Source organism: Mustela nivalis (assembly GCF_964662115.1).
Source record: "Mustela nivalis genome assembly, chromosome: 18".
In the NCBI taxonomy this organism is placed as follows: Eukaryota; Metazoa; Chordata; class Mammalia; order Carnivora; family Mustelidae; genus Mustela; species Mustela nivalis.
Genome location: NC_139037.1, coordinates 39,842,364 through 39,869,448, shown reverse-complemented (window position 1 = coordinate 39,869,448; position 27,085 = coordinate 39,842,364). Strand labels below are relative to the sequence as shown.

The following is a 27,085-nucleotide window of genomic DNA, read 5'->3' as shown; positions in this document are numbered from 1 at the left end:
TGATCTCAGGGTCCTGGGATCGAGTCCCGCATCGGGCTCTCTGCTCAGCAGGGGGCCTGCTTCCCTTCCTTTCTCTCTGCCTGCCTCTCTGTCTACTTCTGATCTCTCTCTGTCAAATAAATAAATAAAATCTTAAAAAAAAAAAAAGTGAACTAGATAACCAAAGTTTTCATCCTTGGGCAGTCACCTAGAAAGCTGATATAGCAATTTTATTATCAAATGTAGGATTCATTGTCATAATTCAGTGTTTGTTTTCAGTTGCATGGCTTATAAATGTTTTCTTTGTCCTTTTAATTCCTGATAGATTGTTCTCCTATTGGCCTGATGGGTTTCAAAACCACTGTGAACTGATACAGACCATCTCCATGCTAGAAACATGTGTCTTTGTTTTTCCAAATCTTGTGCCTATCTTTTTTTTTTTTTTTAAAGTTGGGTTGTCAGTGGAGTTGTAAGAATCTGCTGCTTTTTTTTTTTAAATTTTATTTATTTATTTGACAGAGAGAGATCACAAGTAGGCAGAGAGGCAGGCAGAGAGAGAGATAGAGAGGAGGAAGCAGGCTCCCTGCTGAGCAGAGAGCCCGATGTGGGGCTCGATCCCAGGACCCTGGGATCATGACCTGAGCCGAAGGCAGAGGCTTTAACCCACTGAGCCACCCAGGTGCCCCTCTGCTGCTGTTTTTAAATTCTGGTTGGTACCCGTGCTTTGTTGGGTCCACGTAGTACAAACATTCTCTCCCACTCCATTACTCACCTTTTCATTTTCTTGATCTTGTCTTTCAGAGAATAACCATTTAAAATTTGCTTTTGGTCTAGTTCATCAAATTGTTCCTTTATATATATATTTTTAAAAGATTTTATTTATTTATTTGACAGACAGAGATCACAAGTAGGCAGAGAGGCAGGCAGAGAGAGGGGGAAGCAGGCTCCCTGCTGAGCAGAGAGCCTGATGCAGGGCTCGATTGCAGGACCCTGGGATCATGACCTGAGCTGAAGGCAGAGGCTTTAATCCACTGAGCCACCCAGGCAACCCTCCTTTATAGTTTTGCTTTTTGTTTCTTAATTAAGAAATCTTTGCTTATTGCAGTGTTGCTGGGATGTCTTGTGTACTCGCTTCAGGAAGTTTATAGTCTTAGCTCTTACGTTTAGGTTTATGCTACATTTTCAGTTTTGTATGTGGTGAGCTAAGGATTGATGTGCAGTTTTTCCATGTGTGGATAGCCTGTTGTTGAGATGCCATTTGTGGAGCAGACTTCCTGTTTCTGGTTGAATCACCCTGGCATAAAGAGGGTCTCATTTCGGGGGACCTGCTCTCTTGAATATGGAAATAATCCTTTGGTACGGTTTACCTTTCTAAAGTTGTAGGAATTCACCTGTGTGTAGCCTGATTCTGGATCCCGCTGTGATCCCAAATTGTGCACAGGGGCTCTTGGCAGGGTGGGTGGGCGCGGGTGGCTTCGATTCCTTCAGCCCAGTTTCTTAAATACTAATGACGTTTCTCTCTCTCCATCTGCATTTGCTAGAAGCTGGCAAAGATCCCTGCCAGTGGACTTGGTGTGAATGTGACCAACCAGGACGGCTCCTCCCCACTGCATGTTGCAGCTCTGCATGGGCGGGCGGAGCTCGTTCCCCTCCTGTTGAAACATGGTGCCAGTGTAGGGGCCAGAAATGCGAACCAAGCTGTCCCGCTCCACCTGGCCTGCCAGAAGGGCCACTTCCAGGTACAGAGTCTTTCTCCTGGGCAGAGGGCATGGGTGCTTGTTCTTGGTTAGAGCCGTCCGTGCTGGGAATGCTGCAGAGAGGCAAGTTCAGGGGCAGGCCCAGAGCACAGACACATGTCCTTCCTCCCAGCCCCAAGATTCTGCACTGCCCAGGGCAGGACTGCTCAGCAAGAGAATGCAGAATTCTCGTGGTTCTGGGGGTGGGCCTTCCCCCTTCCCCTCCTGCTCCCTGCTCATCCACACCCCGCACTCCACTGCCAAGCACCTCTCAGTGGCACAGAGGCCCTATCCTGATTCGGACCCCAGGAGGAGTGGTCTTCGGTGCTTGGGTGTTGGTCATTGAGGGCTCTGCCAGCAGCTTGGCACCTTTCATTGCCACAGCTCTTGGTCTTTGTCAGACAGTTTAGGACTTTGTTATTTTTTTTAAGATTATATTTATTTATTTGAGAGAGAGAGAGAGAGAAAGCACAAGCAGGGGGAAGGGCAGAGGGAGAAGCAGACTCCTCGCTGACCAGGAAGCCAACACGGGGCTCGATCCCAGGACCCTGGGATCATGACCTGATCTGAGCTGAAGGCAGATGCTTAGCTGACTGTGCAACCCAGGCATCCCAGTTTAGTACTTTGTAGTGAACGACCCTAAGGCGGAGGTACAGGAAAGTGTTGGGGTCTGTTATCAAAGGAACGAGACTGAGACAAAGTGAAAGTTATGCAAAGCCTTATTCTATGTCAAGCATTAGAAGTCAGACTGACTGACCAGGGCCGCCTCCAAACAGAGTGACCCCCTCCCGATCTCACAGGCTGGTTTTATGGGCATAACTGCAGACCCAAGATATGTGGCTTCTATTGTTAAGGCGTTTACTCCCGGAATCGATACCCAGAACCATACCCGGAACTACTGGGGCGTTTATTCCCAGAATGAAGTCCGTGGATGTAAACAACAGTATGGCTACTTAGGCAATATGGAGTTGCTCTGGCTAAGCAGGCCCTAATAGTTAAACGGGTTTTAACATTAAATTGGCCCTAACAAGAGAATTGTGAAATGATTGACTTTTTCAAAGTCCTATATTTCTTTCTGAAAATTGCCTCTTTAAAACAATTTTTCCCTTATAGCTCTACTGTAAGCTTTTAAAGGCAAGAACCAGGGGTTCCTGGCTGGCTTAATTGGTAGAGTGTGTGACTCCTGATTTCAGGGTCATGAGCTCAAACTCCATGTGGGGTGTAGAGTTTACTTAAAAAAAAAAAAAAAAAAAAAAAAAAATATATATATATATATATATATATATATATATATATATATAAATAAAAGACAGGAACCAAATCAGGTCTTCCATCTTTGTGACACCTAACATTGCACTTCAATTGCCAGTATCACAATCTACAGAACTGGAGTGATAATTCCAGTCCTCCATAGGGCAGGTCTAAGAATGAAATGAAAAAAAAAAAAAAAAAAAAAAAAAAGTGCCTCCCACATTGCCTGGTGGAGGAGAACATCAGCAAATGTCTGTTGCACTCTGCTTCAGTTGATCGGCTTTCTCCTGAGAGTCAGACATGTGTCCAAAGAGCCTTCCAAATAAATTAGAGAAAAGTCAAAAGGATATCCTGTTAGAGGATTTTTTCCTCAGATTTAATTTTTTAAAAAAGGTTTTTATTTATTTATTTGAGAGAGCGACAGTGAGAGAGAGCATGAGAGGGGAGAAGCAGACTCCCTGTGGAGCTGGGAGCCCAATGGGGCCTCAATCCTGGGACTCTGGGATCATGCCCCTAGTTGAAGGCAGTTGCTAAACCAACTGAGCCACCCAGGTGCCCCACAGATTTAATTAAGGCTGGAATTTTGTCTTCTCTGGGATAGGTGGTGAGGTATCTATTGGATTGTAACGCAAAACCCAATAAAAAGGATATAAGTGGAAACACACCCCTCATTTACGCTTGTTCCAATGGCCACCATGAAGTCGCGGCACTGCTGTTACAGGTAAGGGCCTCCCAGCCCTGGAGCTGCCGGTACTCGTCAGTCATGGGTGCTTCATTTCCTGGCATTCCCTTTTTTTTTTTTTAAAGAGAGAGAAAGAGAAGCAGCGCATGGGAGCTGGGGGTGGGGGGAGAGGCATAAGGAGAAAGTGAGAATCTCAAGCAGACTCTATACCCAGCGCGGAGCCTGACATGGGGCTCGATCTCACGACCCTGAGACCATGACCTGAGCTGAAATCAAGAGTTGGTTGCTTAACCAACTGAGCCACCCAGGACCCCTCTGGCATTCCTTTTGATTGCACTGTGCACTGTTCCTCCTTCTAGCACGGGGCCTCCATTAACGTCTCTAACAATAAGGGTAACACAGCACTGCATGAGGCTGTGATAGAGAAGCACGTCTTCGTGGTGGAGCTGCTGCTGCTTCACGGGGCATCAGTACAGGTCTTGAACAAGAGGCAGTGCACCGCCATGGACTGTGCTGAGCAGGTGAGTGGGCGCGCCCGTGCGGCTCACTCTGGTTAAACCACATCTGAAACAGCTGGAGCCGACCTTTGAATTGGGATGCTGGGCTAAGTCCGTGTGCCAGGAGTGTGCGGTGGGTTGAATATCCAGTCCTTGGTCCCCGGGTCAGAGGTGGCCTGCTCAGGGAGCCAGGACTCGGGCTTTCAGGGCTCGCTTTCGAAGGGCTGAGTGGAGGTGCTCCCCTGGCCACTGCAGGTGTCAGCGCCCTGCTCCGGTCCCGGGGCCCCAGACGGCTGGTCCGGGGCTCCCGCTCCCTGGGCTGGGACTGCATCTGGGGTCTTAGCACAATACAGAATGTTCATTCGGTTGTGGTTCTAAGTCTCCTGGAGTTATTCTCTCTGTAAGGGGAATCGTGATGAGCAGGTCAGCCCTCCTTCCCGTGCTTTGGGTGTTTGCGCAGGGTACTGGTGAGGAGAAGGCCTCCTCTCCTGGGAGAAGCAAGCCCTCTATCGTCATCATTTTCACATAGAGTCTTTCTGTTTTTGACTCGGGGTAGACAGCTGGTAGGCTGTTAAAGGACATGGTGTCATGTAAAAGTCACCATAAACCCAGCATACTCATAGGCTTATCACGTTAATTTTCAGTGACATTTCCTAACAGAATCAAAGTATTTTAAACCTTCCTTGAGTACTTTAAAAAAAAAAAAAAAAGTGCTGGGCTGGCGAAAACCCCGGGATAACTCTGGAGTGAGAGATGCCGTTCTCAGCCCCATCGCACAGGGCAGCTAGGTACCCGGCCCGGGTTCCCTTGTAGAGGCAGAGCCAGGCTGCAAGGGCAGGGCTGCTCTCACCACGAGGCTCTCTGGCGTCAGCTTTGTGTATACCTGACTGCTTAGCTTCTCTGCCCAGCTGCACCAGTACTGACAGATTAAAAACAAACTGTAACCTGCTAAGAATTAAAGATCAACTGTTAACCTTTTCCCTTTCCAATTGTAGAATTCAAAAATAATGGAATTACTTCAGGTAGTACCGAACTGCATGGCCTCAGCAGATGATGTTGGCGAAGCAGACCACAAGGAGTACGTGACTGTTAAGATCAGGAAGAAATGTAAGAATTTACATTCTCTCTGTAATTTTCAACATGGGCATGTTTGGAAATTCATGAGTAGTCGCTGGTGCTTATTTAATTGTGAGTGTGGAATGTCATTATATTCACGATTGGGTGTGGGATAGGGCACCAAAGAAACATACGTTACAGCCTCACTCATCAGCTTGTTTTGCTTACTGGTTTTCTGGTTGACTGGGATGATGCTTCCTAAGGGAATAGGGTGGCCACTCCAAGCCTCACCTTTGACGGCTCGGGCCTTCCCTGCCAGCTGGAGAGAAGCCGCTGCCTCTGGGAAATTCTTGTGTGCCACGTGGCCCAGACCCAGGTCTTTTTCTAGGCATTTCCTGGACATCTGGGGCTCAGCGTTTCCTGCTACCTTTCAAGGTTTATTTACTTACTTTAGTTGAGGCATACAGAGATTTTTGGTAATTAGAACAGTAGTTGCCAAACACGGATAGGGCTGAAATATTTTTTCTTTTTTTTAAGTTGTTATAGTCTAGATAGGGCCCATGCTCTTTTTTTTTAAAGATTTTTTTTAAAAATTTATTTATTTATTTATTTTTAAAAGACTTTATTTATTTGACAGAGATCATAAGCAGGCAGAGAGGAGGAAGCAGGCTCCCCGCAGAGCAGAGAGCCCAATGCAGGGCTCGATCCCAGGACCCCAGGATCATGACCCAAGCTGAAGGCAGAGGCTTTAACCCACTGGAGCCACCCAGGCGCTCCAAAGATTTTATTGTTTTTTAAGGCAATCTCTAGGCCCAACATGGGTCTCAAACTCATAAAACCAAAATCAGAGTTGTACCCTGTACCACCAACTGAGCCAGCCAGGCACTCCTCTATCTTTTTTTTTTTTTAGAATTAGTTTGTAGTGGAATAATGTGACTAAACCCACTTCCACTGAGGCTGCCTCACTGCTGTTGCCTGTAGCTGGAGAACATCTGTATATTAATAAGGATGTAGGTTTCCTTTGGGGGGGGGGCGTGTCACACAGTAATAAATAGCTACTGATACGTTTCTTTAAGCAAATAGCAGTCAGTGCTTAATTTTTCTAAATTTTGTTAAGCTAAGACAATTGAAAGGTTGCATCTGTGCTATATCTCTAATTCTTACCCTGCTTTGGAAGTTTTCAGATGTTTATCCTTTTTTTTAATCTACAGGGAACTCAAAAATGTACGATCTACCCGATGAGCCTTTTACAAGACAGTTTTACTTTGTCCGCTCGGGTGGTCAGTTTAAGTGAGTATAAACCTTGAGTTGATTTCTCTGCCTTTGACCCTTCCTTTGCTTACAACTCAAGCTGGTCTGTGCCCCTTCAGTGGGTTAGAGAAAATCTGCACTCGCCAAATGCTGCCACCTCGTGGCCAACCAGAGCGTTTCACGCCACTTTCAGACACTGATTTCACTTTGTTTCGGGTTTCAGGGGAAGGACTTCAAGGGAAATTATGGCAAGAGATAGGAGTGTCCCTAGTTTTACTGAAGACTCTTTGCATGAGGTGAGTTATTCAATGCTGGCTTATCATCATATTTCTTAAAGCCTGGCTTTTCCAAAAGGAATCCACGGTGAACACATTTTTCATTTCATGATTCCCTTTGCAAGATTTTCTAACAATTAAGAGGAGTTTGTTAGCGGGATAGCCGAGTACAGACTTCGTTTATTTGAGAAAGGTGAGGGGAAAATGGGAAATGGGAAGTACGTGTGGAGAGAGGCTTGTGGTGCGTGTACTTGGTGAAATGGTCAGCTTCTGCGATGTCAGGAGGAAACCATGTTTACATATAGAAGGGTGACAGACTTCTCCAGATGTGGTCTAGAGCTGCTCATATGGACAACTCTGCATGTGGCCCTCTTCCTACGGCACCACTCACTCAGTTACAGAGATGCTTGCTTGACGTTCTGTTATAACATTAGGTGACTCTTCTCAGAAACGTGACTTTTCTCTTGTTTCTTGCAATCTATGACTTGATGAGAAGCAGACTTTACAGCAAAGATACAGAAGTTCTGAATCTTTGTTATAGAGAACGAAAGCGATGTTTGTTAACCTGACTCATTTCGATCTCTTCTGTAACCTTTCGTGACTTTGCTAACAGATGTGCTGCTGCATGGGAAACCCGCAAACTCTGAAATCTGCTTGGGTTCCGTCAAGCGCTTTTCCCTTGTGAGCTGTGGGACTTCATGCAGCTTGCTTCCATTTGCTGATCCTGCGTCCTCAGCTGTAAATGGGGACAGCAATTAGTACACCCCTGTTAGTTATAGAGTCATTGTGCAAACAGGTAAAGCGCTGATGTTGTGTCTGACACACGGAGTACACACACGTCATCCTGTCCCCACGGGGATGTCAGAGCCGAAATGATGCCCAGAAAGTACCAAGCACGTTGGGTGACAAGCAGCACCCAAGAGCACTGTTCTTGTGTGGTTCTTGTTTAAAGTACAGTGCAAATGAACTGCTTGAATTGTACCGTTTCTTCAGCCAGGGAGGCAAAGAGTCACAGGGAGACAGGACAACCTGCCAGACCACAGCAGATCTGAGAGTGCTGACAGAGGGCACGGCAATCAGCCTGAGGGGCCTGGACCGAGACAAAGTGTTCCTTCAAACAGGCGGATGCTGCGCAGACACACAGTCGAGGACGCAGTCGTACTCAAGAGCCCAGGGACTGCTGGCAACCCAGCCACTTCTAAGGTCACGTCCCAGTCTTAGCAGTGATAAGCGGTTACTATGTTGCTGCCAAGAGAGTCCTCGGCAAGGAGGCGCCAAGCAGGAACACAGCTGAGAACTGAAATGTACTTTCTGTTGGATTTGCAAGAAAAGCAGAAAGCTAGCTAGCTGTTCTGTGGCTGAGGGAAGGAATGCGACCGAGAAAACGATCCTCTCTTTCCTCCCCAAAGCTAGCGCGTATGCTGGAAAAGGAGCGCACACCGATTCCGACTGTGTCCAGATCTGTAAGAGCAGGCGCAGGTTTCTTCTGAAGCAGCGGGAGCTCCCTGACTACCATGCGAAGTTTCATGACCAGATCGTGACCTCCTCCTGACGAAAGGTGCTAACTTCTGTGATGTGGACAAATGAGCAAACCAAAGGCTGAAAGAATTCCTTCACTTGGGATCTGCTGAAGAGAAGCAGTTAGGTTTCATGATACCGTGGGGCAGGCAGAAGCGACGCATGGGAACGGGGAAGAGAGGACTGGGAAATGTTCCTTTGCAAAGCAGCACTTGAACCCAAAGATGCCTCCATGCTGTTGTGATGTTCATTTTCATGGAAAGGACATTTAGGATCTATTCTACACTAGTATGTGGGAAAAGTTGGGTATAATTTTTCTTCCAACAAAGTACAGATATTTGATCACTGCACATATGCACCTGTATGTGTGTCTCGAGACACAGCCCCTTCCGTTAAAAACTTCCCTTTGTTGTCACACCTGACGGATGGATACTGAAGAGAGATTTGGCACATCTTTTCTTAGTCTTTTGATTCTGATTCAAAACTTACAGCACAAACCAGGTCAGAGTTACTTTCAGTTAGAATATTGCCATTTATTCCTTTTTATAAATTTCTATAGATTTTACTCTTATTTTTTTATGTTACTAATTGGTCTACAGCTGCAAACATGGGTTTGTCCTCTGAGTACATTTTCAAATAACTTTGTAATACGGAAATGGTTTTGTGCACGTTCTTGGAAATACTTGCGAATGTATAGAAGGGAGGGGCTGATTATTTTTCTACAAAGTAATTTATGATTTCTAATTTTCTAATGTGCCTTGGATATGTGCCAAATGAGGAGAAAGAAGCAGTAAACTTTATGATTCTTGAGTGTGTCATGGTATACTTTTTTAGTGAATGTCTTGCTCTGGAAAGAGGTATTTCTCAGCCTGTCTGCTATAAACATGGGCTCTTTGTATGGGAAGATCTTCTCCCATTGGATGGATTATACATTTTTCAGTTACTGAGGTCACTGAGATATGTACACTGGATCATTCTGAGCAGACCATGATCCATTCACCCACTTAGGCCTGAGTTAATCTACTAGGTGCAGTAACTCAGGCCCATAAAAATGTCTTTAAAAAAAATCAGATAAAAAATAAATGTAATACAGCTTCTTAGCCCAAACAGAAAGTAAATAAGCACTGCTGCTTTGCAAATTTCTTTGTTCTGATTTAGTTTTCCTCCTTTCTCCTGGTTTTAAAACAAAACCACCTTACTGGCAAGTTGTTCTGGTTCACTGCCACCATGATTAAGAAACTTATCAGCATAGTCGGGTTGCAAATATGCACATTGGTGTCACCTAATTTTTGGGGTGGTACAGTATAATTTTGAAAACTTTCTTGTGTATCCCCTATTTAATTCTAACAATTGCCCTGAATGGTAGAATTGTCAAATGAAGAAACAGGTTCAGAGAAAAAAGGGGGCTGATTTGCTTGCACCATCAGAGCTGCAGTCAAGGCCTGCTTGGTGGGGTCATGTGAATTGGCAGTTTCCAACATGGTCTGTCCTTCCTCTGGAGATATAAATACCTTGTATGAGACAGTTTTAGGGGAGAAGCTGCTTAAACTACTCTTGTTATCAGCAGGGTAAGCCACCTGAAGTGACCACTTCAATTATTTTTAAGAACACTTGCTTTTCTCTACTTGCTTTCCCACTTGAAACTAAACTTGATTTGATAACTCAGAAACTGGTAATGCCCAAATTTCTACTCTGTGTAGGAATGGTTTGAATTCAAAGTACTGTCGATTAAAGTAGAAAGAATAACCACTCTCCATTTCCTAGGCCAAAATGTACTCTACCCCCTTTCTGTCTTCCAGAACTTTTATCTGTGTGTAGAGAACCACTTTCCATTCTTGAGGGTCTCTGGAGGACAGGAAAAGGGTTTGACCGTTTAAACACATTCACATAGGAATGTGCTGTTCAGATAGTGGTTATTCTGAAGGGGGAAGCATGTGACAAAAACTTGCTGAGAATCCTCTAGTCTCCCTCCAGTGTTTTTATGTAAAGGAGAACTAAAGCAAAGTTCACCTCTATAGGGATGTTCTTTAAAATCCCTGAAGGAAACTTGGGTTTCCCTAAATGTTTACTTATAAAGAAACTTTACTGTTCCCTTAAAAAAAAAAAAAAAAAAAATTGGATGGTAACAGTTCTACTCATTCATTCATTTGGGAATGCTAGATGCCCCAACACTTTTTTTCTGGGCCACAGTTCCAAATATGAAGTCTCAAAAACAGTAACCTCTCAAATAAACAATTTAAACATAGATGAGCGGTATGCTAGCTAAAGCAGAGACTGGGATTGTAAACCACTTTTCCTGTTACTCTCCTGCTACTAATCCTATTCACCTCATAAAATGTTACGAAATTCCTCCTGGGGCTGGAACCTCTAAGCAGTTACACCAAACACAGCCCACCTGACAGGTCAGTTTACACACAGAAGTTTCAAAACATAGTGGGAGGGAAGCACAATGTAAGAAATGCCATTTAAGTTACCTGCAACTTTATCAGAGAAGAACTCAGAATATTTCTACCAAAATGGTTTTTTTTTTTTTTTAATTCATTTGACAGAGAGAAATCACAAGTACATGGAGAGGCAGGCAGAGAGAGAGAGAGGGAAGCAGGCTCCCTGCTGAGCAGAGAGCCCGATGCGGGACTCGATCCCAGGACTCTAGGATCATGACCTGAGCTGAAGGCAGAGGCTTTGACCCATTGAGCCACCCAGGTGCCCCTCTACCAAAATGTTTAACTGCTAACTATCTTTTAATTAGGAGGCACTTCTCTTACCAACATGCTTGTTACTGCTGAAGTACTACTACCAGTATCTCCCAGTTACTGTGGTAATTTTCTGCAATGCAAGTATCACTCTAGTTCAGACTGTCTTGGGTAGGGATGATATTTGTCAGATCACTTGATCTCAATGCCTTTAAAAAGATTATAAATGAAACCAAAGCTAGGCATTTTCTTACATTAAATATGAGTACTAGGGGCGCCTGGGTGGCTCAGTGGATTAAGCCGCTGCCTTCGGCTCAGGTCATGATCTCAGGGTCCTGGGATCAAGCCCCGCATCGGGCTCTTTGCTCAGCGGGAGCCTGCTTCTCTCTCTCTCTCTCTCTCTCTGCCTAACTCTCCGCCTACTTGTGATCTTTCTCTCTGTCAAATAAATTAATAACATCTTTAAAAAAAAAAAAAATATGAGTACTACCTTCAGGAAGAATAGTTTACCTGGTTTCAGAACTTAGGTCTTGGAAATACTAGACGTTAAGTATTAAAGTTGATTCCTCTTAATCCGTGCATTTTAACTACCATGATGTTACTGGATGCTATTTTCTTCTTACTGAAGAGTAAGCTGGCTTCTATTTGTGCAAAGGCCACTTTGCTACCTAACACTAATGTCACAGTTACAAAGGATATATTCATGCTGCTACACATTTTGAAACTTTAGGTAGGAAAGAAAATTCAAAATGCAGATTTGTTCATTCAGCTATGGTACAAAAATAACTGCCCAAATTGCTCTATTTTGCATAACAAGTTTATTTTTTTAAAAGGCATATAGACAATAAACAAAGTAAACAATCAGATCTTCACTTCTACCCAGTAATATCTGTCCTAGAACATTAAGTTCCAGTCTCTAAACATCTTAAATTTCAATAATCGTCCTCTTCATCAGAGTCCATGACTTTTCTTCTGTTGAACTGGGGGGGAGGGGGAAATTAAACGAGGGTCATAACATGTTTAATAAAGCATAACTCAGACTTTCTGAGAAGAACAAGGTCTACCTACTACAGCAAGACACTACATCTTTAAAACAGCTTAGTGTTTTAGGTCTTGGGGGGGAAGGGAACACCAGACGCCTCAGCACGTGCAACCTTAACCCCAAACTTTCACCTCTTACAAAATGGAAGGGTTTATGGGTTCAGACACATTTTTGCTACAACAAATGTATATTTACCACTTATCACTTAAAATAGCAATCTTTTTCTTTTGCCATGAGCATGTGGGGACACTTACTTTAACTGTGGTTTTCTTTTCTGTTTGTTGGCTTACTTTTTCAAGGATTTCTATTAAACCTTGTTCTGATACCTAGGATAACCAGAAAGAAAAACAGTACTTTTTTAAACAGTGTTTACATTAGTACACTGAATGGTTTTAATTTTCCTGGGATGTGGGGGCAGAGGTCAAAAGGGAAGGGAAGGCAAAGATGAGAGGTTCTAACTATTGGTTTAAGTTCCAAACGAATTTTGCTCTGCAAGCTTCATTTGGGGGGGGGGGGTAGCCATCAGAATTAGCTTTCACAGAAAAATCCGAAGTTAACATTGTTGAAGAACACCTTTATCACCACTAGCTGACAATGACAACCACTTATGCCAATGTGTTAAGGGTCAGGGACAGAGACACACTGCCTCTGCGGTTGAGAAGTTTAAATGCAGGAGGGAAGTCACTCAGAAAAGATGAACCAGTCGCTGTCTCTTCCACGCATGCTCTTAGAGTAAAGGGTTCAGGGCAGGACTGATTCCCGCAGGCTGTGGTGGCAACAGGTGGTTTCAGGTGCAGGTGGGGCTCATCTGGATCTTGAAGGAAGGTCAGGCTCACCAGTATATACTCACAATGGCATTACAGCAGCACACTTAAGAACCAAAAATTTCAGCACCTCCTCATTTGCAAAAGCAAGCTTAACTTCTACCTACATTGGTAGTATTTAATGGACATTACTGACAAACCTGTTTCCAGTGTAGAAGCAATTAGATGCTGACCCCAAGAGTCACTGGGTCACAAACACCAAGGTTCCAAAGCATTGTTGGTAAAGGAAAGCAGCAGAGGATTTTAGGAAAGGCAGTTAGTTATTTAGGATTTATGGCAGATGCTACAATTCTCTCCTCTCTAAACTGCCTCACTGAAACAGTTAACAGGAATTTCTTTAACCTTCTGAAAACTGACCTTTTGAAGGTATTTTTTTGATAAAAGTTAGGTAAAGAATAGGTAAAATTGCCTCAAGGCAGTCCAAGCTTACCTTCCCACTTAGTTGTCCGTATCTTGCCATCTGTATGAGGTAATTCTCTACTGCTTTAGTTTTTTCGGGCTTTACAAGTGCTAAGTTACTTACTAAAAAGAAAAAGGAGGAGTCAAAACTAAATGCACTTATAGAACTTAAAATTATGCACTGACATTTACAAAGTACTTCACAGACATGTTTTGAGACTAGTAAGGTAGGTGAGACAGATGGTACTACTACCCCGCTTAAAAAGGGGAAACAAGTTCAGCCATGCCAACCTCAGTCAAAGCCACACAGAGGTAGTGGGAGAGCCAAGATTAAACTTGGGCCCTAGGATTCAAAGCCTGATGCCTACACATACATAATTGTGATGCTCCATCTAAGGCTGCTTCTAAGCTGGGCTTCGAGTTACAATACGAAAGATACTAGTTCATTCCGATTGGCTTATTTTATTTTTCTACACTGTTTTGATATTATGAAGAATTATGAATATACACTGAAACAGAGACAATAAGACAATAACCCCCGGCCCAAATCCCCATCACCCACATCAACTACCAGCCACATTTTGCAATTGACTCGATTTTCAAGTTATTTCCTGTAAATCTTACCTAATGTGCACTTGGAGATATCTCCTTCGTAAGAGAGAACTAACTGAGCTGGTATTTTTAATAATAAATGCATTTCCTTAGGTTTATAAATTTCACATTTCTTAACAATATTACCTGTATTGTATTTTAGGTTAAATACTTAATCCAGAATTAGCAATGATTTCATGTATCTTTCCCTGCTCAACTAACTCAAGTAAGGGTTATGGAAGGAACTTAAAGGAAACTGAAGATGCTTACAACGGGCCCGGGCTGACTGATCCAGGACTTGGGCTAAGATACTGTTTCTCATTTCTGCTTCCCTACAACAAAAACAGGTCAGCAAAATTAGAACTATGCTGTCAGCATTCCTACTGAACATACAAAAATGGAACTCACTCAATAGGTTTCCCAAGATGGAGGCCTGGGACGGGTACAGACTGCAGTATAGCCAGTGCTGTGCAGTGGCAGCACCCACAGTCAGGTAGAAGAGGCCGCCTCTGCCCTCAGAAGCTGGCTGTATTTTATGTGAGTGCAAACCTACCAGATTGAAAGGTACCACCATTACCAACATTTATTAAGTACACAGCATGTGAGAGATTCTAGGAATTTGTAGTGAGAATCCAAGGACCAAAAGATTAATCTGTGTGGTATGTATGTATGCATGCAAGTATGTATGTACGTATTCAAGATTTTGTGTATTTGACAGAAATCACAAGTAGGCAGAGAGGGAGGCAGAAGGGGGGGTGGGGTGGGAATCAGGCTCCCTGGTAAGCAGAAAGCCCAATGCAGGACTCGATCCCAGGACCCTGGGATCATGACCTGAGCCGAAGGCAGAGGCTTAACCCACTGAGCCACCAAGGTCCCCCTCTGTCTGGTACTTTTAGAGATGAAGCTGAGACCTAGGGAGGTCATCTTATGGGAGACACAGGTAATCATGGCCAAGATAAAATAAGGCCCCATGTTTCTTTCTTTCTTTTTTTTTTTTTTAAAGATTCGAGAGAAAGAGAATGTGCACACATGAGCTTATGCGCCCAACTGGGAGCAGGGGCAGAAGAAGAGGGAGAAAATCTTCAGACTCCCGCTGAGTGCGGAGCCCGATGTGGGACCTGATCTCACAATCTATGAGATCATGACCTGAGCCAAAACCAAGAGCTGGACACTTAACCAACAGAGCCACGCAGGCTCCCCTGAGCCCCATGTTTCAAGACTCTCAGGTCCACTTTTTGAGTCGGTAGAGGGAGTGAAGTTATAACACTACAACTATCCTTATAGCTAGTTCAGGTTCATAGGACAGTGGTTTCAAACTTAAGTAGCAAAAAGTTTTCCCCCAAATGAAGTCCTTTAAGGAACTTAATATACAACACAGACAAAAGCAGACCCTTTGGCTGAATTAGAAGGGGAGCTGGGGCTGGCTGGACCTACTAACTACTCCACCTGAGGAGCTTATCGCCCACTTCCACAGGCCATTTCCTTGTTGCTCCTGAGTACTTCAACCCTGCTGTGAACTACTGCTACTATATTTCACTGAATCTGAGATGCCATCAATTCTAAGATAGACCACAGTTTTATATGCTTTTAAGAATAACAGCAAAGAATACCCTACAGGAGTCTAACAGGAGACCCTTACTCAAAGCTGGGGCATCAAAGAGTAACATCCACAGTACAAGGTAAACAAAAAATAAACCGGCAACACAAAAAGGGACAGCAAGGAAGGATGCATGAATCAGCCTTGGCCCTGAGTGGAATTAGAAAAAAGCTCCTCTGAGAGTTTGAACTTCAAGCTTTAGTCTTGCAATCCGAATTTACACTGCCTGGGGTGGGGTGGGGGTGGAATCTCAGGCACAGAATTTAATTTTAAAACATTTCAGGTTTGAAATGTACCCAAGTGACGGCAGAAGCAAAAATAAATCTTTGCAGGAATCCAGGATGGGAGTGATCATTTATGAGACCCATCCTAATCTATGTTAATATGGGAAAAAATGTACCTCTTAGCATCAGTGAAATTCATGTAGTTTTTTTTTTTTTAAAGATTTTATTTTTATTTATTTGACAGGGAGAGACACAGCAAGAGAGGGAACACAGCAGAGGGAGTGGGAGAGGGAGAAGCCGGCTTCCTGCTGAGCAAGGAGCCCGATGTGGGGCTCGATCCCAGGACGCTGGGACCATGACCTGAGCTGAAGGCAGAGGCTTTAACCCACTGAGCCACCCAGGCGCCCCTCATGTAGTTTTATTTTCTTCTTAGCACCATCTATCTTCTACCACTAACAAGTCATATAAGGACAGAACCTTCTCTGCTTTGCCTATTTCTGTAGATCCTGCACAGTGCCTGACACAGACCTGGTGCTCAATGAATATTTGCTGAATGGTGGCGCCTTGGTGGCTCAGTTGGCTGAGTATCCGACTCTCGATTTTGGCTCAGGTCATAATCTCAGGGTCCTGGTATCTGGAGCCCAAATGGGGCTCCAAGTTCTCCGCAGAGTCTACCTGAGATTTTCTCCCTCTGCCCCTCTCTTCACTCACATGTGCACTCTCTCTCTCAAATAAATACTTCTTAAAAATTACATATATATATTTATTTATTTATTTATTTATTGAATGAATGAATAAAATGGCAGCATGATGTGGAGAGGGGGAAATGTATTGTTCAGTAAGTACAGAGTTTCAGTTTTGCAAGAGGGAGGAGTTCCAAAGACTGGTTACATAACAATGAGAATATAGTTAACAAATGAACCTCACACTTAAATTATGTAAGTTTTATATGTTATTTTTAAAAATCACAATTAGAAGAAAAGGTAGCATGATGAGATAAGTAAGGTCTTCATTCAATAAACCTGCAGTGTATGAGGTGCCCTACCATGTCCTGGGAGTAAAATACCAGTACGAACTGCGTAACAAGTTGATGCGTACAGAGCATTTACTAAATGTGAGGCACTGTCCCCGTGTAATACGCACATCCCTATGAGGTGGTCCTATTATGAGGCTCCTTTTAAGGTTACCATAGTTTAGCAGAAAAGCAAACAAGGTATGTATGTGGAGTTCCACGCGTTTCTTTAATTAACAAATTAATAGTAAAACTACCCTGATTACTTACAGAAAAATCTCTATGCCAGAAAAAACTTTAAATTCACACGCCTATTAAAATAACTTAAAAACAAAACAAAACAGTTTGGTGACACCACCCTTCAAAAAGTTCAGAGCTCCAGTACATACCTGTGCTTTGCTTCCTGTTGTGCTGCATCGCCAGGATCCTGGGAGGAAAAAAAAACCAACCCCGTTATCTCTCAGTCGAGCAATTTCACTTAAGAAAAAAGTAGGGGCACCTGCATGGCTCAGTGGGTTAAGCCTCTGCCTTCTCCTCAGGTCATGATCTCAGGGTCCTGGGATCGAGTCCCGTATGGGGCTCTCTGCCCGGCTGAGAGGCTGCTTCCTTCTCTCTCTCCACTTACCTCTCTGCCTACTTGTAATCTCTCTCTCTCTGTGTCAAATAAATAAATAAATTCTTAAAAAAAAAAAAAAAAGTAGGCACCACTCTGATACTTAAGGCTCCTGCCGTGGTGGTGATCAAATTATTACCAAATCATTAAAAGCCGTGCCTCACAGAAATCAATGGGATAGTTTTAACTTACTACAAGGTTTTGATAAGCTTCTAAAATCACAATCTAGTAGACCGTTTACATGAGGGAGGCGAGTCCCTATACTACGAAACCGTAGCGCTAAGAAGAATTAATTTCTGGATAGTAAAATTATTTCGGTATTTGGGGACGCTGATTCACTTGGCGCTTCCCGGGAGACGGTCCCCCTCCCCGCACAGTCCAGTCATCAACTTCAGCACTTCATCTACGGGATTCGGGTTTAGTGTGTGGCTCCTCCCCCGGGGACCATCAGCTCCGTCAGAGAGGATGTTCCCCGCCGTACCCGCAGCACTTGGCACACGGCAGACCCTCGAACGACAGCGACTACTTGGGCCAGAACACCCGAAAGCAGTCGGAGCCGGCTAGACCCGAAGCTAAGGGGACCGCGAGAGCAGAGGGGCTGAGCACTCCGTTCCGGAGCGACGCCGGTCCGCGGAGGCCCAGCGCCCGACCGCCCGGGGCCGCATGCGGCCGGCCTCGCCGTCCAGCGCCTCAGGCGTCCTGAGGGACCGAAGCCCCCCTCGGGGAGAGCGGTAGCGTCCTGGGCCCGCAGAGCGAGCTCCAGCCGCGGCGTCCCGAGCCTCCGCCTGGGGCTGCGCCCTCCACCCGGGCGAGGGTGGCGCCCGGTGGGGACTCGCCCGGCGGGGGCAGGCGTACTCACCCCATGCTTCGCCTGCAGTTCGGCCAACCTCTGCTTCCTCAGCGCCTCCAGTTCCTCCTCCGCCATGGTGCGGCAGTCCGGGGTCGAGCAGCCGCGACCACGCTCTGAGGGCTATCCCGCAGCGCCCCAGCGCGCGCGCACGACCCTCCCCACTGCGCAGGCGCGCGCAGCGCCCAGGCATCACCAATCCAGCCCGGAGCCGCGCGTCCCGCCGCAGGCAGGGCGCCGGGAGAGGCCCGATTGCACGATCGCAGGCGGTAGGGAGCCGCGGGGCCTCCGGCCAGAACTCCGCCGCGCCTTCGCGACTCGAGTCCCACCTCCTCGCCCCAGCTGGCGCGGCGGGCTAGGGCCGCACTGCGAGAGGGAAAGGATAACTGTAAAATCAGGCCGTCATCAACAAGTATAGTAATAGGTAAAATCTGACGGTGGCCGACCCGTGCTAGCCTCGTGTTATCTCCACTTACAGATGAGGACGCAGGGACTCAGCCAGAGTGCGCTGAGAGAAATGTCCAAAACTGCGGTGACAGATGCACAACTCTTGCATTTGCTAAAAAGACACTAGATTGTACACTTAAAATGGGATGGGGGGGGTGGGGATCCGGAAGAAGACAGTCGCTGTCACCCGGCCATTATGAGCCAAATTAAAGCCGACTGGGATGCCGAGACTGGGGCCAGATGGGCCTTTCCTCAGGGGTTGGAGCTGGGCTGTGGCGTGTGGTGTAAACTTCTAGACAACCTCGCCCCCCCCCCGCCCCACACAGACACCCCCACCCCACAGACACCCCCACACTAGCCCAGAAGACATCCCCATTCTACCGACCCCAACTGACACAGACACTCCCACACAGAGATCCCCACCCCACACAGACACCTCTACCCCACCTCTCACTCCCACTCCAACCCACACAGACACCCCCATGGCACCCTCACTCAATGGGCACACAAGGGCCTGTGGGAGAACCTTGCAGGGGCAGCTGTGCTATGTGAACTCTCTGGGTGGGGGGGGGCACCTTTAGAATGGGGGAATGTTGTGTGTGGAGGGACACAGGCCCCTAACTCCTTGACTTATGCAGGTTATAGGTTATCTACCTGCCGTTTTTTCCAGGTGAGGCAAAATATAAAATTTACCATTTTAACCATTTTTTAAAAAAAGATTTTATTTATTTATTTGACAGACAGAGATCACAAGTAGGCAAAGAGGCAGGCAGAGAGAGAGGAAGGGAAGCAGGCCCCATGCTGAGCAGAGAGCCGGATGTGGGGCTGGATTCCAGGTCCCTGAGATCATGACCTGAGCCGAAGGCAGCAGCTTAACCCACTGAGCCACCCAGGCGCCCATTTTAACCATTTTTAATGGTTAAATAGTTTGGTTCAATAGTGTTAAATACACCAACATCATTGTGCAACCAATGTCTAGAACTCTTCATCTAGAAAAACTGAAAATATACCCATTCAATAACAAGTCCTCAAGTTCTACTTTCTGTCTTACGATTTTGACTACTTCATGTAAGTAGAATCATGCAGTATTTTGTTTCACTTAGCATACTGTGTTCAGAATTCATCCATTTGTAGTAGGTGTTAGACTTTTCTTACTTTATAGGGCTGAAGAAAATTCCATTTTATGTATATACCACATTTTGTTTATCCACTAATCTGTCAGTGGACACTTGTGTTTTTTCCACTTTGGGGATATTGTGAATAATGCTGCTGTGAACAACATTAGCATATAAGTATTTCAATTCTTGGATATAGAGAACCCATGTCTTTTGAATTAGACATTCACTAGACATTTTGAATTTAAACATTAATGATACATTTGCTCTAATATGTAAACGGGCAAGATTTAAGGGGGAGAGTCTACATCTCTTGATCTCAGGGTTGTGAGTTCCAGCCCCAGGTTAGGTGTAGAGATTACTTATAAATAAAAATCTTTAGGGGTGCCTGGGTGGTGCAGTCTGTTAAGTGCCAGCCTCTTAGTTTCAGCTCAGGTCTTCATCTCAATGTACTGAGATTAAACTCTGGCCTCTGCCCTTAGTGCTGAGTTGGCTTGGGATTCTCTCTCCCTCTTCCTATCTCCACTCCCCACTTGTGCTGTCTGTCTGTCTGTCTCTCTCTCTCTCAAAAATAAGTTAAGTCTTTAAAATAAAAATCTTTAGGGCGCCTGGGTGGCTCAGTGGGTTAAGCCGCTGCCTTCGGCTCAGGTCATGATCTCGGGGTCCTGGGATCGAGTCCCGCATCGGGCTCTCTGCTCAGCAGGGAGCCTGCTTCCTCCTCTCTCTCTCTCTGACTGCCTCTCTGTCTACTTGTGATCTCTCTGTCAAATAAATAAGTAAATAAATCTTTAAAAAAAATCTTTAAAAATAGTTAAGGGGGAGGATTATAAAAATGGCAGTCTGGAGTTTTAAGGGCATCAACACTGGAGACTCTGTGGACCATTTGTGAGATGAGTGGTATTATGGCTCACAGGATTTCTACTCACTTTCCAGGGCTCACAAGGAGGCACCCCCAGCTGAGATGGCTCCCAGTGACACTCACTTGTGAGGGAGTGAGGAAACCACAGTCAGCAGGCAGGGCTTCTCAACCTCCTTCCTCAAATCTAAATGCATTCTCAATGAATCAGATACATGAATTTTGAAAAAATAAATTAAGCTAAGATAACTTCTTTACGTAGTTATGTGACTATTGTGGGGAAATGAGAGGACCCTCCATAAGACCATCTGAGTTGGATACGCTTTTTTTTTTTTTTAAAGATTTTATTTATTTGACAGAGAGAGATCACAAGTAGGCAGAGAGGCAGGCAGAGAGAGAGGAGGAAGCAGGCACCCTGCCGAGCAGAGAGCCCGATGTGGGACTCGATCCCAGGACCCTGAGATCATGACCTGAGCCGAAGGCAGTGGCTTAACCCACTGAGCCACCCAGGCACCCCGGATACGCTTTTTAAATATATTATTTTGGGATGCCTGGGTGGCTCAGTTGTTTAAGGGTCTTCCTCCAGCTCAGGTCTCGATCCCGTGTCCCTGGGATCGAGTCCCTCAGCGGAGAGCCTGCTTCTTACTCTGCCTGCTTGTGTTCTCCTCTCTCTGACAAATAAATAAATAAAATCTTTAAAAAAATAAATATATTGTTTTCACAGGTTTTCATTTTTCCCTGGGGTCATCAGCCTGTTCAGGTTTTCTGTTCCTTCTCAAGATAATTTTAATTTCTAGAGAACCATTCCTTCAGCATATTCTAGGCTTTCACACTTTAAAAATGTATGGCTGTCCCGTCTTGTAGCTATGGTTCCATCCATTTTAGGGATTACTGATTTGTTTATTTGCATTATTTTTCCTGATTATGCTTTCTAGCATAATATTTTAATATTTTGGTGTTTTTCCGCCAAAGAACTCAATTTATTAGTATTCTTTTTTAAAAAAAGAAAGATTTTATTTATTTATTTATTTGACAGAGAGTGAGCTTGTGCATGCACAAGCAGGGGGAGCAGCAGAGAGAGAGGGAGAAGCAGGCTGTCCTCGGAGCAGGGAGCCTGATGTGGGGCTTGATCCTAGGATCCTGGGATCATGACTTGAGCAGATGGAGACGCTTAACCAACTGAGCCACCCTGGTGCCCCTAAAATAAAATCTTAAAAAAAAAAAAAGATGAAAATAGAATGTAATCATTTATAAAAGAAAACTGGGGACGCCTGGGTGGCTCAGTTGGTTAAGCCACTGCCTTCGGCTCAGGTCATGATCCCAGGGTCCTGGGATCGAGTCCCGCATTGGGCTCCTTGCTCAGTGGGGAGCCTGCTTCTCCCTCTGCCTCTGCCTGCCGCTCTGCCTGCTTGTGTTCTCCTGCACTCTCTCTCTGACAAATAAATAAATAATCTTAAAAAAAAAAAAAAGAAAAAGAAAACTGATGGGGTGCCTGGATGGCCCATTCAGTTAAGTCTGTCTTTTTCAGCTTAGGTCATGATCTCAGGGTCCTGGGATTGAGCCCCGAATCCAGCTCCCTGCTCACTAGGGAGTCTGCTTCTCCCTGTTCCTCTGCCCCTGCCTCCTCTTGTGCATGCATGTGCTCTCCCTCTTTCTCTCAAATAACATAATTTAAAAAAAAAAAAAAAGGCTACTTAAATAACGTATCTATATTACTATTTCTTAATGTATATAGTTCAGACATTTTCAAATTATCTCATCCCATGGTGGGTATGGTTTTAACAACACTTCCAGCACCCCTCTGTCCCTTCCCTCTTAGTTTCTTAATTCACATATTACTAGTTTTAGTTCTAAAGTTGGTTATTGTTGTATCTTTAAGCAATATACTTACACTTTCTGTTTCTTATTCCATCAAGGACAGATGGTGTCTCTTCACTCTCAGCTTGAGGATGAAGATATTACCATCTCTACCCTCCTGTAAGTTCACATCTTTTTTTGGTAAATTCTCAGCTTCTGTTATCTGTGCTTGTATTTCTACATCTTATTGATATTCTGATCTGCAATCCTAATAAAGTCTTTTTGTTTTGTCTATAGGTTGATTCTAAAAGTTAAAAATAACTTTTCCAGTTCTTTTGCTCTTTTTAAAAAAACCATGGTAAAATATACATAACATAAAAGTTAACCATATTACCCATTTTTAAGCATATAATTCAGTGGCATTAAATACATTCACATTGTTGTGGAACCATCCCCCCCATTCACCTTAACAATAAAAGGGTTAGTTTTTTTTTTTAAGATTTTATTTATTTATTTGACAGAGAGAGAGATCACAAGTAGACAGAGAGGCAGGCAGAGAGAGAGGGAGGAAGCAGGCTCCCCGCTGAGCAGAGAGCCCAACACAGGGCTCTATCCCAGGACCCTGAGACCATGACCTGAGCCAAAGGCAGAGGCTAACCCACTGAGCCACCCAGGCGCCCCCAAAGGGTTAGTTCTTTACCAGCAAAAATGGGTTTATTTAAGAATAACAGAGAATCTCAAATTGGGACAAATAAACTATGGCAAAATGATAGGCAATTCCAAGAAACAGAGGAACCTTGTTTTATGGAGAAAAATGAGGAAGATGGGAGGGGTTGTTTTGAACAAAATTGTGTGGCAGAAAAGCATGAATCCAGGGTTATGGTGGTTTGTCATTGGTTCAGTTGCATGGGGGATTGGTTTCTTATAGGAGATGCAATGGACATCTCTTTGTGATGGGGCCTGTAGTTGATGATTCTTTCCTGTTGAGGATTCTTTTGTTGGGATCCATAATTGACAGTTCTTCCGATAATTGATCTTGAATGATAAGGCTCCTCATTGTCACCTCCCTTTCTAGCTTCCTGCTCCATTTTAGTGAGATTTCCCTTTACTATTTTTCACACCACTATCTCCAGAACATCTTCATCTTTCTTGACTGAAACTCTGTGCCCATTAAACAATAACTCTTTATTCCCTCTTCCCCTCACCCCTGAACCACCATCCTACTTTCTGTTTCTATGACTTTAACTACTCCAGATGCTTCCTGTAAGTGGAATCATGAAATAGTTGTCTTTTTTTTTGACTGGCTTATTTCACTTAGCATGATATCCTCAAGGTTCTTTCATATTGTAGCACATGTCAAAATTTCCCTCCCTTTTAAGGCAGAATAATATTCCATTCTACATACATATCACATTTTAGTTATCCAATGGACAATGGTATTCTTTCCACATTTTGGCTGTTGTGATTAATGCTGCTGATATGATGTACAATTATCTGTTAGTCCCTGCTTTCACTTCTTCTGTGTGTGTATCCAGAAAAGGAATTGCTGGATCATATGGTGATTTTATGTTTGGTTTTCTCTGAGGAATCACTGTACACTTTTCCATAGTGGCTATACTATATCACGTTCCTACTAGAACTGCATAAGCATTCCAATTTATCCACATTCTTGCCAACACTTGTTATTTTCTGTTTTTGGATAATAGCCATCCCACTGGATATGACATTGTATCTCATCATGGTTTTGATATGCATTTAAATTAATGATGTTGAACATCTTTTCAGGTGCTTATTGGCCATTTGTGTATATTTAGAAATGTTTATTAGGTCTTTTGTCCATCTTATATATACTGGGTTATTTATTCTTTTTTTGTTGAGTTTTAGGAGTTCTTTTTTTTTTTTTTTTTAAGATTTACTTATTTATTTAAGAGAGAGAGCGAGCACATGTGCATGCACCCACTGGAGCAGAGGGAGGAGCAAAAGGAGAGGAAAAGAATCCTCAGACAGACTCCCTGCTGAGCATGGAGTCCAATGCAGGGCTCTATTATAGGACCCTGAGATCATGACCTGAGTTGAAATCAAGAGTCAGACACTTAGGGGCACCTGGGTGGCTCAGTTGGTTAAGTGTTTGTCTTTGGCTCAGGTCATGATCTCAGGGTCCTGGGATCAAGCCTACTTCTTTCTCTTCTCTTCACTTGTGCTCTTTCTCTCTCACTAGTTCTCTCTCAAGTAAAATAAATAGAATCTTTAAAAAAAAAAAGAGTCAGACACTTAACCAGCTGAGCCATTCAGGTGCCCGAAATTCTAGGAGTTTTAAAAATAGATTTATATATAAACATACGATTTGAAAATATTTTCTCCCATTTTCTGGGTTGCCTTTTACCTCTGTTGATAGTGTCCTTTGATGCAAAAAGTTTTCAGTTTTGGGACGCCTGGGTGGCTCAGTTGGTTAATTGGCTGCCTTCAGCTCAGGTCATGATCCTAGCGTCCTGGGATCGAGTCTCACATCAGGCTCCTTGCTCGGCGGGGAGCCTGCTTTTCCCTCTGCCTTTGCCTACCACTCTGTCTGCCTGTGCTGGCATGCTCTCTTTCTCTCTCTCTCTCTGACAAATAAATAAATAAAATATTTTTTTAAAAAAGTTTTCAGTTTTGATGAAATCCAGCTTATCTACTTTTTCTTTCTGTTGCCTGTGATTTTTTTTTTTAAAACCATGTGAAATAGCTCGTTAATGAAGTTCATCAGTTACTTGTTCAAATGATAACATTTGGGATATGACGTAAAATAAGGCTATACTTGAAAACGACTGTCACCTGATTCTTGGTACTTTCTTAACGGAGCCACGAGAAAGTGTAAAATCAGGCCCGTGGCCCCCGCCACGTTTCTGTTGGGGCTGCTGGACACGCACACGCGGACGGAGACCGAGTGTGCCCCCACCCCACCCCGACCTGCCTGTGCTTTTGATGTCATTTCTTAGAAGTCATTGCCAATCCAATGTCATGAAATTTACACCCTTTGTTTTCTTCTAGAAGTTCTATAGCTTTAGTTTTTATGTTTAGGTGTTTGACCTATTTTGATTTATTTTGTGTGTGTGGTGTAAGGTAAGGGTCCAACTTCCGTTTCTCTTCCTCCTTCTTGCATGTGGATGTCCAGTTTTCCCATCCCCATTTGTTGAAAAGACTGTCCTTTCCTCATCAGATGTCTTGGCACCCTTGTCAAGTTGTTTGCCCGTGTAAGTAAGAGTTTATTTCTGTGCTCTCTCTTATAGTTCACTGCTCTGTGTGTCTGTGTTTGTGTCAGTACTACACCATTTTGAATGCTGTCACTATAGGTAAATTTTGTAATCAGGAAGTGTGAGACCTCCAACTTCATTCTGTTTCAGGATTGTTTTGGCTATCTCAGGATCCCCTGAGATTCCATATGACGTTTACAATAAATTTTTCTATGTCTGAAAAAAAAATCATTGGGATTTTGATAGAGGTTACCTTGAATCTGTAGGTCATTTTGGGGGAGTATTGACATCATAACTATATTAAGTCTTCCAATCTATGAACATAGGATGTCTTTCCATTTATTTGTGTTTCCTTTAGTTTCTTTAAGTAATATTTTGAAGTTTAATGTACAAGTCTTTTGCTACCTTTGTTTAGTTTATTTTGAAGTATTTTGCTCTTTTTAAATGCTAATAGAAATGGAATTTTATTTCTTAATTTACTTTTCTGATGGTTCACTGTTAATGTCTAGAAATGCAACAGATTTTTTGTTGATTTTGTATCCTGCAACTTTGTTGAATTTATTAGTCCTACCAGTTTTTAAAAAATGGAATTTTAAGGTTATTCTACATATAAGATCATGTTTTTTGTAGAACAGAGATCACTTTACTTCTTCCTTTCAAATTTGGATGTCTTTTATTTCTTCTTCTTGCCCAGTGGCTTTGGCTAGCACTTCTAGTACTATGTGAAATAGATATGGTAAAAGCAAGCATTCTTGTCTTGTTCCTGATCTTAGAGGAAAATTTTTCACACTTTCACCATCAAGTATGTTAGCTGTGTGTTTTTTGTATATGGCCTTCATTATGTGGAGGTAGTTTCCTTCTGTTCTTAGTTTGTCTAGTGTTTTTTAATCATGAAATGATATTGAATTTTGTCAAATGCTTTTTATGCATCAATTGAGACAATTATGTTTTTTTTCCATTCTTCATTCTGTTGTCATGGTATATTATTTTGACTTTCTTTTTATTTATTTCTTTATTTGACAGAAACCACAAGTAGGCAGAGAGGCAGGCAGAGAGAGAGAGAGAGAGAGGAGGAAGCAGGCTCCCCACCGAGCAGAGAGCCTGAAGTGGTGCTCGATCCCAGGACCCTGGGATCATTATTTTGACTTTAATATGCTAAAACATCCTTGTATTCCAGGAATAAATCCCACTTGGTTATAGTGTATAATCCTTTTAATATGCTTTTGAATTCTATTTGCTGCTATTTTATTGGTGATTTTTGCATCGGTGTTCATAAAGGATATTTGTAGTTTTCTTTTTTATTTCTTTGTTTTTGCAAAAACATGTAGTGTCTCTGTCTGACTTTGGTTTCAGGGTGATATTGGCATCATAGAATGAGTTAGAAAGTGTTCCCTCCTCTTTTATATTTTTGGGAGAGTTTGAGAAGCATTTGTGTTAGTTCTTCTTTAAGTGATTGTTAGAATTCACCATGTATTTCTAGACTTTTCTTTGTTGGGAGGTTTTTGATTACTGATTCAATCTTCCTACTAGTTATTGGTCTATTCAGATTTTCT

At 43.6% G+C, this 27,085-nt stretch overlaps 2 protein-coding genes across 13 annotated transcripts in view; one reads left to right on the top strand and one right to left on the bottom strand.

The window, feature by feature from the left end:
* Window positions 1-9,055, top strand: part of ANKRD27 (ankyrin repeat domain 27) — a 52,800-nt gene extending 43,745 nt beyond the window's left edge. For 3 of the 10 annotated variants that reach the window (XM_082708586.1, XM_082708587.1, XM_082708591.1), the window contains 7 exons: window positions 1,521-1,718; window positions 3,568-3,687; window positions 4,008-4,169; window positions 5,141-5,252; window positions 6,413-6,491; window positions 6,676-6,748; window positions 7,721-9,055. In XM_082708586.1, the coding sequence (XP_082564712.1) occupies window positions 1,521-1,718; window positions 3,568-3,687; window positions 4,008-4,169; window positions 5,141-5,252; window positions 6,413-6,491; window positions 6,676-6,748; window positions 7,721-7,948 (972 nt within the window). In that variant the 3' untranslated portion in view covers window positions 7,949-9,055. Of the gene's footprint in view, window positions 1-1,520; window positions 1,719-3,567; window positions 3,688-4,007; window positions 4,170-5,140; window positions 5,253-6,412; window positions 6,492-6,675; window positions 6,749-7,340 lie in introns of all 10 variants that reach the window. The other 7 variants (XM_082708583.1, XM_082708585.1, XM_082708590.1 and 4 more) reach the window with 3 other exon arrangements.
* PDCD5 (programmed cell death 5) lies at window positions 6,875-18,329 on the bottom strand. Of its 3 annotated transcripts, none has more exons than XM_082708615.1 (6): window positions 18,100-18,279; window positions 17,017-17,054; window positions 14,065-14,126; window positions 13,235-13,326; window positions 12,235-12,306; window positions 6,875-8,354 (listed from the first exon to the last, which is right to left on the bottom strand). In XM_082708615.1, exons 1-6 carry the CDS (start codon window positions 18,163-18,165, stop codon window positions 8,289-8,291), a joined length of 396 nt encoding a protein of 131 aa, XP_082564741.1. In that variant the 5' UTR covers window positions 18,166-18,279; the 3' UTR covers window positions 6,875-8,288. The 3 variants fall into 3 exon arrangements, with proteins under 3 accessions (XP_082564741.1, XP_082564742.1, XP_082564743.1); XM_082708616.1 differs by having other exon boundaries at window positions 6,875-8,351; XM_082708617.1 differs by lacking the exon at window positions 6,875-8,354 and adding an exon at window positions 11,738-11,918 and having other exon boundaries at window positions 18,100-18,329.
* Window positions 18,330-27,085: the final 8,756 nt, after the last annotated feature.

Excerpts from the sequence above, each read along its gene's own strand:
- PDCD5 (XM_082708615.1), bottom strand. The coding sequence starts at position 18,165 with ATGGCGGAGGAGGAACTGGAGGCGCTGAGGAAGCAGAGGTTGGCCGAA. Across the intron at positions 14,127-17,016 it reads CAACAGGAAGCAAAGCACAG|GGAAGCAGAAATGAGAAACA; the intron begins GTATGTACTGGA and ends TTTTTGTTGTAG. Across the intron at positions 13,327-14,064 it reads TCAGTCAGCCCGGGCCCGTT|TAAGTAACTTAGCACTTGTA; the intron begins GTAAGCATCTTC and ends TTTTCTTTTTAG.